A 15,739-nucleotide genomic window follows, 5' to 3' on the forward strand; every position below is an offset into this window, starting at 1 on the left:
ACTAAGCCTTAGTCATGTGGTCGAGGAGTTAAAATCCTGGCTTCTGGGTCCAGAATACTTCCTAGTCCCAACATCTACATCGGTGTAACTTTCAGCAACTCACTTAACCTCTCAGTGACTCAGTTTCCTCAGCTGTAAAATGACAATAATGATGATGATAATAGTACCTGTAATTCTGACCTTATTTAGAAAAAGGGTCTTTGCCAGTGTAAAGATCTTGAAATGAGATCATCCTGGATATAGGGTCCCCCCCCCTTTTTTTTTTAAAGATTTATTTATTTATGAGAGAGAGAGAGAGAGAGAGAGAGAGAGGCAGAGACACAGGAGGAGGGAGAAGCAGGCTCCATGCCAGAAGCCCGATGTGGGACTCGATCCTGGGACTCCAGGATCGCGCCCTGGGCCAAAGGCAGGCACTAAACCGCTGAGCGGGATCAGGGATCCCTGATATAGGGTCCCTTAATCCAATAACTAATGTCCTGATAAGAGAAAAGAGAGGGAAATGTGACCTACACAGACACAGAGAGAAAGGCCATGTACAGACAGGGACTGCAGAGATACAGCCACAAGCCAAAGGACACGAGGAGCCAGCAGAAGCTGGAAGAGGCAAGAAAGGAATCTCCTCCAGAGACTTTGGCCCTATTGACACCTTGATTCTGGACTTCTGACTTCCAAAGTTGTGAGAGAATAAATTTCCGTGGTTTCAAGTCACCAAGTTTGTGATAGTTTGTTGTGGTAACCCTAGGAGGTTGACACAGATGATAATAGTACATCTACCTTACAGGATTGTCAGGAGGGTTAAATAAGTGGCTATATTTAAAGCTAAGAGCAGAATTAGGAATACAGTGAGGGCTCTTGAAGTGTAGGCTGCTATATATTGTTAGCTCATTGGATCTTACCTAGCAACCCTATGAAATAGGTACTATTATGACTCCCATTTTGCATATGGAGAAATGAAATGAAAGTCTTAGAGACTTAGAGAGGCTAAGCAAAGGTGAGCTTGTCTGGACTCTGCTCTAGCTTGAACCACCCTTCAAAAGTCTGTGGAGTTTAACTTTCTGCTCATGGATACTGGTGAGTATTGGCTTGGTGACCCCTCATTATGATGTTCTCTCAGCAAAGATTCTCTAGTCCTGATCCACCAAGACCAAAAGATATAGGGAAGACCTTCCATGTAATGGTATTTATTCCTCCTGGATTCATCTTACCAGCCCTAGTCTTGGCACAGACTCTACTCCAACAGAACCATTATCTATCTACACTTGATTGTTTGATTGTCCTATGACCTGACCTCATGGAGGTAGCCTCAGCACCTCATTACAAGAAACAGGTGTGTGCTGCCTAAAAGGCCACATCCTCCCTCTCTAGGGACTTCAAAGGCCCTTGATGATTTCTTATTTACCCGTATGGTGCTGAATGTAGATTATACAAATGACTAGAAATAAATCAGATCACTTAGAGTAAGGCAGAGCCCTTGCTGGAACCTGCAAGGTCCTACAAGCAAACAACCTAGTTACCCACCTGACCATCTTTTACTGTTCCCCCCTGTGTCACTCTCCAGCCACACCCAATCTCATGGCCAGGTACTTTTCCACCTCAGGGCTGTTGCACATGCGGCCTGGTTGCCCTTAATGCTATTACCCAACAGGTATGCATACCTTCTTTTTAACTCTCTTGACTGTCGTCAATATTACCATCTCAGGCCTTCTTTTCTTTCTTTCTTTCTTTCTTTTTTTTTTTTTTTGTAAGATTTTATTTATTCATGAAAGATACACACAGAGGCAGAGACACAGGCAGAGGGAGAAACAGACTCCCTTCAGGGAGCCTGATGTGGGACTCGATCCTGGGTCTCCAGGATCATGCCCTGGGCTGAAGGCAGTGCTAAACCGCTGAGCCACCGGGCTGCCCAGAGAGGCCTTTCTTAATCAATTTATCCTTCTTCTTCACCTTTCCTGTTTCCCCCTCTCCTTAGCACTTATAATTATGTAACATGCCATACATTTTACTTATCTTGTTTATTGTCTTTTCTTCCAAACTAGGATATAAGTACCATAAGGATGGGAATGCTTATCTGTTTTATTCACTGCTACAGTTCAGAGCCTAGGACAGGGCTGGTGCACAGTATAATGCATTCCATAAATAATTGTTGAGTAACTAACTGAAAGGACGAATGAAGCATAGCCCCTCCCCAACAATAGCTATGGAACTCCCAAACTCAAATGGGTCAATCCATGAAGTATCTAGAAGCAGCACATGGAGAGAGAACTACTGGAAGCATATAGAGGGGAACGTAACCTCTTACTGAGCTTGATTTTAAAGGAGACAAGAAAAAGGATGTGGTGGAGAAAGAGGGGAATAGAATTCTAAGTGATGGAAAAGTCAGAATCCAAAAGTCATATATTCATTCAACTGGAAATACAGAAATGAACAAGCCAGAAGAAAAGTCCTAGCATGCAGGGTACGTTCTAGTGGTCATAATGTCAGGCTTGATCTTGGAGAAAAACATCTGCCTATTGGTGAGATAGGAATGGCTTACATCTCCAGAGGGCTGAAAAGTCTAGGCAGATCAGTGTGGCTTTCATCTGGCAGCCTGCAGGAAGCTACCTTAAATTCCTGATCCAGTAGAGCCCTGGGAATGTTGTTATGAGAAATTTCTGCAGCCACAAGAAGGATAGATTCTAATAGGGAAGGGCATTGGAAAGGGTAGGAGTACTAAAGAGGGCTGTTGTAGCAGAGGTGGAGGTGACTGTGGGGGTCAGGGGGGTCAGGGTGGGGGTGGATATTGCCATAGAAGAGGAAGAGTCAAAGATGTCTGGAATGAATGGAGAAATTGAGAAAGGATCTTAAAGCCCCAGAGCGTGAGAACAATCTAAATGTGTGTCACCAAGAACAACTACTTGATGGAAAGGAAGAAAGTTAGCTGAGATGCTGCAGGGACTTCGATGCTGGGATTTGGGACCAGCTTAAGGTCAGTCCCTAACTTCAGTGGCTGCCCCATCACCTGGCTTTGTGAAGGCCCACAGGAAGGCCCACAGTACTCTACTGGTGTTTATCCTCCAGCGTTTGTCTGTGTTTGCTCTTCTCTATGTGATAAGCCAAGCTTAGTCAGATGTGACCCATCAAGCTGGAAATGGTCTGAAACTAGTGAGTCACACCGGATCTGCAGAGTAAAACTTTGGTTGTTTTTCCGGAAACCCACTACATCTGTAAACACTCCAAATATTTTTATTAATGGAGTAAAATTTTAAGATATTACATCTTTGGTATCATGAAGTAGAGATGTCTGGGATTTTTTGTTTAGCAAAATTTTGACTAAGGACAAAATTAAATTATTTTGATCTTTAATAGGATGCTAGCTATAGATGTCAGGATGGCTGTTTGTGTAAGAATCAAAAGATCATTTTTTTTTCTTTTTTGTTCTTTTCCTCTGACATAGCTAATTGGCTTGAAATCGATCTGTTTTCTCAAAGCTTGGGTTTCCTTCAGTTTTGTCCCTTAGGTGAAGAGCTGAACTTTCTACCTGACTTTCACCTTAAAGAGAAACATTTACTCGCTCCTCATATGAAAGGGAAACAATGGAAGGGAACTGGTAGTCTTGAATTCTCTAGTAGAGTGAGACAACTTAAAGGAAAACAAATACAACACTTTACTATTAGATATTTAAATAAGAAGTGTTTCTTAAAGTTGTTTTTTGAAATGCCACTTCAGGGATCCCTGGGTGGCGCAGCGGTTTGGCGCCTGCCTTTGGCCCAGGGCGCGATCCTGGAGGCCCAGGATCGAGTCCCACATCAGGCTACCGGTGCATGGAGCCTGCTTCTCCCTCTGCCTATGTCTCTGCCTCTCTCTCTCTCTCTGTGACTATCATAAATAAATAAAAATTAAAAAAAAAAAAGAAAAAAAAAGAAATGCCACTTCACATTGTGTGATAGAAACTGAATTTCTGTTATCCACAAGGTAAACAAAGGCCTTTCAGGGAAGTGGGGGAGAGACAGTCACTGTGAATTTTTCATAACAATTTGACTATAGCAGTCATGGCATCTGAAAGAGCTCTGGCGGCCAGAGAAGAGGGGGCAGTAACCTAAGTGGTTCCCTTTTTATGAGCACATCCAAGCTAAGTCCCGACTGGATCCCCACATCTAGTGATATGGCTAGTACTATTTCCTAAAAGAGTCTGGCTTCCTGCACGTGATAAGGGCTTTTGAAAACTACTTGCCATAATCTATAGAAAACATGGTAATCTAGCCAGTTACAAGAAAAACAAATCTAGCCATTCTTTTTTTCTTTCTTTTTTTTTTTTTTAAGATTTATTTATTTATGATAGACATAGAGAGAGGCAGAGACACAGGAGGAGGGAGAAGCAGGCTCCATGCCGGGAGCCCGACGCGGACTCCATCCCGGTACTCCAGGATCGCGCCCTGGGCCAAAGGCAGGCACCAAACCGCTGAGCCACCCAGGGATCCCCTATTTTTTTCTTTTTGGTAATAAAGATTTTTAAAATTGTGTATAAAAAATAACTCAAGTTTCTCTCTGATCTAAGTTCTTTTTCTTATCATATCGGTAATAACAATATGATGAATATTGTTATAATACAATATGTAGAATATCGATATAGTCTAATAATATGGATGTCATTACAAAAGCTGGGCAAATGTGGAAAAGCATATTTCCAACTGTTCAGGAATAATAATGTTAGTAAATAATCTCATTAGGAAATGGAAAAGACAGAGTCATGTCAAGCTGTTTCCTACCTCAGGACTTTTGCAGCTGCTGTTTCCTCTTTCTGGAGTGTTCTTACTCCTCCTCATAGCTGATGTTTTCTCATCATCCAAGTCTCAGTCAAATGTCACTTTTCGGAGAGGCTTTCCTGACCATCAGTTGAATCCTTTCACCCCAGCTCTGCTACATATCCTATTCCTTGCTTCTAATTTCCATTAAACTATATAACATCCCTTAGTTTTAATTTCTTCTTAATACATATCATGACCTGGAGTCACTGATTTATGACTTCTGTTCTGGTTTATTTATCTCTCCAGCCAAATTGTGAACTAAAAAGAGCAGGGACTGTGTTGGTCTTTGTCACTACTAAGATTGGTGCCCAAATAGATGTGGAAGGAAAATGGGATAGCAAAATTATTATATTTATGAAAACAAAATAACAGGTTTTTGGAACAGCTTGAGGAAGTAAAGCGTTCAGAATTCAATTAAAATAGAAACTGCTGCAATGTGCTACTCTTAGGTATTAGATTTGTTATTATCCATCCAAAGTTAGAAAACTTTGGATGAAAGTAAAGCTGAGTTTGTCAGTATCATCACTTTGGGAACTAAGGCAGGTATTCTAGGGTTGTTGTTGTTTTTTTTTTTTTTCCAGATTCCAGAGCCCTGGCATCAAACAGGAGACTTCTGCAATACCAGTCATATCAGGATGTTATGGCTTCAGACTTCTAACTAGGTCAAAGCATAAGTCTCATGGGAAGATTGGAGTAGGGATTATTGTTCTAGCAGTTCTAAATGCTATCAAAGACTCAAGTTCTGTCCATCTCTCAGTTCTACCACCATTGAATGTCATCTTATCCAGGCAGGCAATGTCTGAGGAAGACAAGAATGCTGCCTTTCTTTTCCTAGATTTGCTTGTTCCAGCAGACTTCCTCCAGGGCTTCATGGGTCATTTTTGGGTACATATCTATTGTTGAACTAATCATTGGTGAGGGAATGAGATTATGCACAACATTCAGGCTTGACCCTGAACCTGGGGCCAGGGGGCAGGGTGGAGTGTATCCTTTTCCCATGAGGTGTGTGGACTAATTGGGGAGAGTGGAAGATATATGAACAAAACTGAGGTTCTTTGAGAAGGGAGAAGGGGGGATGTGCTATATATTTCATCTATTGTTCCTGTGTCTGGAAGCAGTAGCTAATGTGGTTGCTAAAACTTTTTCTCCTAAGTTTTGTACTGTTTGGTATGATGAGTAAAGACTAGTTCAAGATTCTAGAAGTTGATGAACAGACTGGAGACGCATACAGTTCCAGTCCTTTGGATTAAGCTTCTGTTCAAGAAGCTTGAGGAGGAGCTCCTGTTTCAGCAAGTGGTGGCTGCTGCTTTTCAAGAGGGAGATCTAGAGGGGGGAGTCAGTTGAGCTCCTCTTTCAGCTGTTTTTTTTTTAATAATAAATTTATTTTTTATTGGTGTTCAATTTGCCAACATACAGAATAACACCCAGTGCTCATCCCGTCAAGTGCCCCCCTCAGTGCCCGTCACCCATTCACCCCCACCCCCCGCCCTCCTCCCCTTCCACCACCCCTAGTTCGTTTCCCAGAGTTAGGAGTCTTTACGTTATGTCTCCCTTTCTGATATTTCCCACACATTTCTTCTCCCTTCCCTTATATTCCCTTTCACTATTATTTATATTCCCCACATGAATGAGAACATATAATGTTTGTCCTACTCCGACTGACTTACTTCACTCAGCATAATACCCTCCAGTTCTATCCACGTTGAAGCAAATGGTATTTGTCATTTCTAATGGCTGAGTAATATTCCATTGTATACATAGACCACATCTTCTTTATCCATTCATCTTTCGATGGACACCGAGGCTCCTTCCACAGTTTGGCTATTGTGGACATTGCTGCTATATAAACATCGGGGTGCAGGTGTCCCAGCGTTTCATTGCATCTGTATCTTTGGGGTAAATCCCCAACAGTGCAATTGCTGGGTCATAGGGCAGGTCTATTTTTAACTCTTTGAGGAACCTCCACACAGTTTTCCAGAGTGGCTGCACATTCCCACCAACAGTGTAAGAGGGTTCCCTTTTCTCCGCATCCTCTCCAACATTTGTGGTTTCCTGCCTTGTTAATTTTCCCCATCCTCACTGGTGTGAGGTGGTATTTCAGCTGTTTTGATCCTATGCCCTGTCTTTAGAGAAATGCACTCCATTCTGCAGAGCCCGTCTCATTCCACGTGTTTCTTTATTGCTTTATCCTACCCTTCTTTCCCAAATCATAAGAAAAAAGTTTAGGGATGGTTTGGGAAGTTGAGAGAAGAAGAGAGTGAGTTCTCAGAATGGAAGGAATGGGACAGCTTTCCATTTCTTGTTCACTTCTGCTATATTCTCTGTTTGTAATGATCAAAGTAACTTGTGCCTTTTATTCTCTGGTTGGAGTTTTTTTTATGTCCTATGACAGGTTGAGACTAAGAATAGAATAGATGAGATAATGTGAATGCTGAAATGTTCAAAACTCCACAGCCTCTACACCATTACCAATTACAACATATAAGTGTGGTTGAAATGCAAGGGGTGTGTCAAACCAGAAAATGACATAGAGTGTTGGGAGTTTGATGTTTGATGATATATTCTGAATATTTCTTAACATCTTAAACATTTTGTGGTAGATTTGAAAAATGAGGGTAATCCTTGCTTTTTTGTTGTTTCTTGTACACTCATAGACTGGTATGACGTATTAAACTGCCAGTTTGGGATTCTTCACTGTCTTCATTCCTTACCTGGTTATTGATCTGAATCTGTCTATTCTCCTTACCACAGCCACTAACTCAGTCTGACCCTTACCACAGGACGAACAAATCCCTTTGTTCTTGAATTATTTCCCTATTATTCTGCAAGTGTGGTATGGATAAAGATTAGCTTTGATCTATCTTTGATGTCTCCAGATATCTAGCGTAAGACTTACTGAAAGTAGAGGGAAATCAATGTTTGTTGATTTCTTGTTGATATTTTCTTTTCTGCTCTTGGTTTTAGAGTCTGAACTGAAGAGTTTTTGTTCCAGAAATATACTGATCATCCTTGGCTTCTCCTGTATCATGGCTGTAGTTGCTTTGATTGCTGTGGGGCTGACCCAGAACAAACCATTGCCAGAAAATGTTAAGGTAACTCAAACCTGAGGGGTTCAGGCTGGGGTGCCAGGAGAGGGTAAAGAAGGTTATGGTAAATTAGAGCATACAGGAGGGGTAGAGGTTCTGGCATCCCAGGAGCAAATCAATATCTACTGGATTAGGGAGGTAAAATGGAAATGATGCTCATTCTGGTAGAGGGAATGTCCTGAATCAATTAGTGGTAGGAAGATAATGGTCTTTATACTTGTTCAGCAATTACTGTTAATACTTTAACAGAAACAAATACTTTATTCACATCCAGATATGTGCTGATATTATGTGGTGACATTTTGTGCTGATATTCTATAATCTAGTACTATCTCTACCTCTCATTCATTGTTTCACTGTGGATGTGTCACAACATTACACTCTTTGTTCTTCTTACTCAATTATTATTACTATCACAAAAGTAATATTTCTTAGAGAGCATTGGATAAAGCACTTTGAAGTCAAAGATTGTGGAGAAGACTTTTTCCTCATCTCCAAAATATTAAAGCAAGCAGCAAAATCAACTAAAAATACCCACAGAGAAAACATACATGTAATCAAATATAGTGATATGAAATGAATTCATAGGTGGACAGATTTCTTGGAAATTTCCACATTTGAAGAGCTAGATAATATCATTAAAAATAATTAGGGTCGTTAGCTACTGTGATTTATTTCTGCTTCCTTTCAAATTCATCAAAGTGAAATTTCAAAGACATGAATATCTTAAAAGTACCTTGTAATGTGGTCATTACTTTATTTAATCTGTTAATTAAAAAGCATATAGAAAATTTAAATTTATGTTGTAAATACACCATTGTATTTACACTTCCATTGTATTCAACTTTCATTGAAATTAAATAAATGTAAAAGGGCCCAGAATATATACCAATATGCTAATATTGTACATATTGACACATATGCACACATAAGTGATGACATGTCCAGAAGTTAAGTTGACCATGGAGACTCTGGAATACATGTGCAGAAATTTATTTTCTTGTATTTGAAGATGCTAAACTGTGAGACTAGAAAGATGAATGTATATGCCAGGCTTCTAAAACTTTTGCCATCTACCCAAATCAATTGCCTAATAGCAGAAGCCTGGATGTTACATTGGCATTTCTTTGCAACATGAACTCAACTCTGTTGCTGTGCACAGCAACCCCTTTGTCAGCATAGAAGGCTGATATTATCTCTTTGTCAATGGTCTCTTGCCTTTTAATGTTGAGTGATGTTGGCTCTCTTGGCAAAACTTCACTCACAGTTGAAGCCTCGTGACATCTTGGTTCTGCTATTTATTTACCAGCTCCAAAAGTACATGATTGCCCTCCTGATTTGACCTTTTTACATGTTAATTATTACATTTTTGGAGAGGGGGACTGCCTAGGAGGCAAAATCCGTGATAGACTTGAGCTCTGTGTTCCCAGTGAATACTTCTGGTCATGGATGACCTTCCTGCATTCACAGTGGTTATCATTGACTCAACAAAGTGTGTTGTGTTGGCCCCACAAAATGGAATAGGTCTTTAAATGGGAGGTATGAGTATTTGAAGAGTAGACACTGGCATATGAAATGAATCTTTATAGCAATATCACTGATCTAGCAAGATCCTTTTATATATGCAAACTAGTCATTTATTAAGGTCATACACTAATTTTAATAAGATTGCTGGCATATATTAAGGGCAAAATATTTTAGGAATTTGTGTTTGGTGATGGCTTTAAGCTATGTATGCTGCCCATTTTGATAGTCACTAGCCATATGTAGCTATTTCAACTTAATTAAAATAAATAAAATAAAATAAAATAAAATAAAATAAAATAAAATATTTTGTCCCTTAATTGCACTAGCCAGATTCCAAATACTCAATAGTCTCACGTGTCTGGTGGATACTAAATTGGACAATGCAGACATAGAACATTTCCATTGCTGCAGAAAGTTCAATTGGACATTGATGCTTTAGAGAATACTCTTTGATAATATTTCTGAAATCATTCCAAACTAAGTTTGATGAATAAGGTATATAATAAAACATTATAAAATATAAAATAAGAAATAGTAAATGAGACTTTTTTCTTGTGTGATTTGTAAGCTAATACCAGGACATCCCAGATATCATGAGCTACTAAAATGCTTTGAGTAGTTTGTTGAATAAATTTATTTCCTTTCAAAAATGATAATTTAAAAGATAACACTTATTTCAATATTCATACCTGGTACATTTGTTTTAAAAACATGTAACATCAAACTTCCAGGGAAAATGGTGGAGTAGGAGGACTCTAGGCTCACCTAACCTCATGGAACAAGAGAACACCTGATCAGTGTAAATAACTCAGAAAACAATCTGAAGACTGAGAGAATTTCTCTACATTCACAGCTAAATGTAGAGAAGAGGCTGTATCAGAGGGAGTAGGAAGGTTGGAGACACATTTGGAAGTTAAATGGACCTGTCTGTAGGAGGGAGAAACGACACAGGCATGGCAAGGGCAGAGGACCGGGCCCTCATACCAAGTACCCCAGATGCACAGGGATCCTGCATGAAACCAAAGGGGCCCAATTTCCTGAGTTCTTATAATCAGCAGGAATTAACACCTGGAAGTTTGAAAATTAGTGGGCTCAGTTCTGGAAGAGCCAGGAGGGCGAGAGTAAACAGAGACCAGACCCTACACTTAAAGGACAGCACCCTTAAACAAATAGCCCTGTGGAGATATAGCATAGAAGCAGCAGTTTGAAAAGCACCTGTGTGTGCAGGAGGGAGATTTGTTTACTAATCTCAGTGCATGTACTTGGAGGGGTAGGGATCATTGGGAGACCTCTCTAGGTTCAAAGGAGCTGGTGGATATCATTTCCTTCCCCCATCCTCCAGCATAAACACATGGACACCTGTGAATCAGCAATTCTCCAACACTGCCTAACTTGCTAACAGTCTGCCCCACCCTTGTGTTCTCCTGTGGACATGCTGGCTTCAGCTAGGCCTCACTCCAAGTCTCCTATCATACAACAGACCTTGCTAATACCACCCACCCTGCCCCCAAGTGCTTCTTGGGATCCACCCCCTCCAATCCAGCCAGCCTTGGTTCTGGTGGCTACCGGTCCCCTTTCACAACAGACCTCAGCAAACCTTGCTGACACTGTGTGCCTCACCCTCCCCCCCATTCCTGCATTCTCCTGTGTACCTGCTCCTTCCAGTATGCCCTTGGCCAAAGCCCACCCAAAATGGTGCCATAAGCCTGGCAGTGTGCAAGCAACTCTGCTAGGCCAACAGCACTCCAAAGTGAGTCCAGCCCTGGGGAGAGTGGAAGATAACCACACACACTGGTCTGACTGTAGCCCCAGCAGTGGGCTGAGGGCAAATGTCTGGTCTGACTGCAGGTCCTGCCCACCAATGAAAACCTCTCAGAAGACAAGGAAAGTACCCTACAGTTTGGTGTTACAGCATCTCTGGCAAACTCCTGGTCTGATTCAACCCCAGCTAAAAGTGGCCCTAGACTGGCCCACTAACAACACAAGGACCAAACTCTACTCACAATAGGCAAAGCGAGCCATCACAGACAACTGGATTGAAGGCAAATGTGGCTCAGCCACAACAGCAAGACATATGCATCACACATAGCAAATACCCCTGAAGCTCCAGATTCTGGTGAACAGGGGACACTGCATGGCAAGGCACTACAGGACCTTTTACAGGCTATTACTGTCAAATACATAGCTGTCTTTCTTAACACACAGAAACAGATGCTGAGAGTTAGACAAAATGAGACAGAGGAATATATCCCAAATGAAAGGATAGGACAACATTGCAGCAAGAGAACTAACAAATGGAGATAAGTAATATCCTTGATATTTGAAGAGAATTTGAAGTAATGGTCACAAAGATATTCACTGGATTTGAGAAGAGAGTGACATCCTTAACAAAGAGATAGAAAACAAAAAAAGAGGGGTGTCTGCTTGAGATTCTCTCTCTCTTTCTCCCTCTGACTCTCTCCCCAGTCACACACACACACACACACACACACACACACTAAATAAATAAATAAAATCTTTGGGAAAAAAAGAACCAATCAGAGATGAAGTACACAATAACTCAAATTAAAAATACACTATGTGGAATAAATAGTAGGCTGGAAGAAGCAGAAGAATGTGTCAGTGACCTGAAGGACAGAATAACATAAAACAATCAGGCTGAATAAGAGCAAAGAAAGAAATAATTAAGTAAAAACAGGGAACTCAGGAATACCATGAGGCATAGAAACATTTGCATTATAGGGATCCCAGAAGGAGAAGAGAGAAAAAAGAGAGCAGAAAAATTGTTTGAAGAAATGATAGCTGAAAGCTTCCTGTATCTAGAGAAGGAAACAGAAATCCAGATCTAGGAGGCACAGAGAGTCCCCAACAAAATCAACCCTAGGCAGTCCACACCAAGACACATAGTAATTAAAATGGCAAAAAGTAGTGATAAGGAGAATTTTAAAAGCAGCAAGAGAAAGCAGATACTTATAAGGGAAATCCCATAGGGCTTTAGCTAAATTTTCAGCAAAAACTTTGCAGGCCAGAAGAGAGTAGCATGATGCATTCAAAGTGCTGAAAGAAAAAAACCTGCAGCCAAGAATACTTTATCTAGCAAGGCTGCCATTCAAAATAGGAGAGATAGTTTTCCAGACAAACAAAAGTTAAAGGAATTCATAACCACTACAAGAAATGTTAAAGGGGACTCTGAGTGGAAGAGGAATAAGAAAAGTAGGAAACACAAAAGCTTAAAATAAGTATATCTATAAAAATCAGTCAAGGGATTCACAAAATAAAAGGATGTAAAGAATGATAGCATATATGTAAAACATAAGGGAGAAAGATTAAAGCATGGCTTCAAACTTAAGAAACCATCAATTTAACATCAACTGCTGTATGCATAAGATGTTATATATAAAGGTAATGGTAACCACAAATCAAAAACCAGTAATTAATATGCAGAAAAAAAAGAGAAATGAATCCAAATATACCACTAAAGAAAGCCAGGAAACCGTGAGAGAAAATAGAGAAAAGAAGAACAAAGAAGAACTATAAAAACAACCATAAAGCAAATAACAAAATAGCAAAAGTATGTATCTAACAATAATTAGTTTGAATGTAAATAAGTAAATGCTACAATCAAAAGACATAGAGTGACGAAATGGATAAAAAGGAAGACCCACCTATATGCTGTCTACAAGAGACTCATTTCAGACCTAAAGACATATGCAGATTGAAAGTGAGGGGATGGAAAAACATTTATCATGCAAATGGAAGTGAAAAGAAAGCTGGGCTAGCAATAGTTATACTTGTACACAATGGCCTTTAAAATAAAGACTGAAACGAGACAAAGAAGGACGCTATATAATCATTAAGGGAACAATCCAACAAGAAGATATTTATGCACGCAAATACATAAAACTAATAACAAACATAAAGGAAGTAATCAATAGTAATATAATAATAGTAGGGGACTTTACACTCCATTTACATCAATGGATAGATCATCCAAACTGAAAATCAACAAGGAAACAGTGACTTTGAATGACACATTGGACCAGAATAATCTAACAGATATATTCACAACATTCCACCCTAAAACAGCAGAATGCATCTTCTTCTCAAGTGCACATGAAACATTCTCTAGGATAGATCACATATTAGGCCACAAAACAAATCTCACAAATTAAAAAACATTGAAGTCATACCATGCACTTTTCCAACTACAACACTGAAACTAGAAATCAACCACAAGCAAAAATCTGGAAAGAGCATGGACATGAAATAACATGCTACTAAACAATGAACAGGTCAGCCAAGAAATGAAAGAGGAAATAAAAAAAAAAACCCTTATAGACAAATTCAAATGAAAACCTAATGGTCCAAAATCTTTGGGATGCAGCAAAGCTGTTCAAAGAGGGAAGTTCATAGCAATGCAGGCCTACCTCAAGAAGCAAGAAAAAATCTTAAATAAACAACCTACACTTATACCTAAAGGAGCTAGAAGAAGAACAAACAAAACCCAAAACCAGTAGAAGGAAGGAAATAATAAAGATGAGAGGAGAAATAAATGAATAGAAACTAAAAAGACAATAGAATAGATCAATAAAACCAAGAGCTGGTTCTTTCAAAAGATAAACCTTTGATCAGGCTCATTAAAAACAAAGAGATGTGACTCAAATAAACAAAATTAGATTTGAATGAGAAGAAATAACAACCAATACCACAGAAATACAAAGGATTATAAGAGACTATTATGAAAAATTATATGCCAACAAGCTAGACAACAGAAGACATGGACAAACTCCTAGAAACGTATAACCTCTCAAATCTCAGCCAGGAAGAAATAGAAAAAGAGTAAACCTATTATCAGCAATGAAATTGAATCAGTAATCAAAAAACTCCTCCCAACAAACAAAAATCCAGGACCAGACAGTTTCCTTCGTGAATTCTACTAAACATTTGAAGAAGAGCTAATACCTATCCTTCTTGAACTATTTCAAAAAATAGGAGAGGAAGGAAAACTTCCAGTTTCATTCTATGAGGTCAGCATTACCCTGATACCAAAGCCAGATAAAGACACTACAAAAGAGAGAGAGAGAGAGAGAGAGAGAGCTATAAGCCAATATCTCTGATGAACAGTAGATGCAAAATCCTCAACACAATATTAGCAAACCAAATCCAACAATACATTAAAAAAATCATTCACCACTATCAAGTGGGATTTTATTCTTGGGATGCAGGGGTGGTTCAGTATTTGCAAATCAATCAACATGATACATCATATAAAGAAGAGAAAGGATAAAAACCATATGATCATCTCAATAATGAAGAAAAAGCATTCATTTGACAAAGTTCAAAATCCATTCATGATAAAAACTTTCAATAAAGTAGGTTTAGAGGAAATATATGTCAACATAACAAAGACTATATATAAAAAAAACCTACAGGTAACATCATAATGGTGAAAAACTGAAAGCTTTTCCTCTTACATTAAGAACAAGACAAAAATGTCCACTCTTACCACTTATATTCAACATAGTACTGGAAGTCCTGGCCACAGCAATCAGAGAAAAAAAATAAATGGCATCCAGATTGGTAAGGAAAAAGGAAAACCTGCATGTATATAGCATGATATTATATATAGAAAACCCTAAAGACTCCACCAAAAAACTGATAAATGAATTTAGTAAGATCAGAGGATACAAAATCAATATCTAGAAATCCATTGCATATCTGTACACTATACATCTGTAATGAAGTGACAGAACAAGAATGTAAGAAAACAATCCCATGGGGCATGTGGGTGGCTCAGTGGGTAAGTGCCAGCCTTCAGCTCAGATCATGATTCTGGGGTCCTGGGATTGAGCCCTTCACCTTCTTTCTCTCTGTCCCTCCCCCCTGCTGGTGGTCGGTCACTCGTTCTCTCTCTCTTTCAAATAAATAAAATCTTGAAAAATAAAATAAACAATCTCATTTACAATTGCACCAAAAAAGAATAAAATGCCTAGGAATAAACTTACCCAAGGAGGTGAAAGACTTGAACTCTGAAAACTATAAAACATTGATGAAAGAAATTGAAGGTAACATAAACAAATGAAAGCTATTCCAACCTCATGGATTGGAAAAAACCAATATTGTTAAAATGTCTGTACTACCCAAAGCAATCTATGGATTTAATGCAATCCCTATCAAAATACCAAGAGCATTTTTCCAAAACTGCAATGAACAATCCTAAAATGTGTATGGATCCACAAAAGACTCTGAATAGCCAGGGCAGTCTTGAAAAATAACAAAGCTAGAGATATCACAATCCCAGACTTCAAGATGTACTACAAAGCTGTAGTACTACTATAAACA

The 15,739-nt window shown here is 39.2% G+C and overlaps 1 protein-coding gene across 12 annotated transcripts in view; it reads left to right on the forward strand.

Moving 5' to 3' along the window:
* ENTPD1 (ectonucleoside triphosphate diphosphohydrolase 1) overlaps positions 1-15,739 on the forward strand; it is a 131,725-nt gene that overhangs the window by 76,974 nt on the left and 39,012 nt on the right. For 8 of the 12 annotated variants that reach the window (XM_025466714.3, XM_049103478.1, XM_049103476.1 and 5 more), the window contains one exon: positions 7,749-7,876. Coding sequence is in view for 2 of the 12 variants with exons in the window: in XM_049103480.1 (XP_048959437.1) it covers positions 7,869-7,876 (8 nt within the window). In the remaining 10 variants the exon portion in view is untranslated. Of the gene's footprint in view, positions 1-927; positions 1,072-5,365; positions 5,447-5,499; positions 5,670-7,748; positions 7,877-15,739 lie in introns of those variants that run through there. The other 4 variants (XM_049103477.1, XM_049103472.1, XM_049103481.1 and 1 more) reach the window with 4 other exon arrangements.

The sequence above is a fragment of the Canis lupus genome, chromosome 28 (assembly GCF_003254725.2).
Source record: "Canis lupus dingo isolate Sandy chromosome 28, ASM325472v2, whole genome shotgun sequence".
Taxonomy (NCBI): Eukaryota; Metazoa; Chordata; class Mammalia; order Carnivora; family Canidae; genus Canis; species Canis lupus.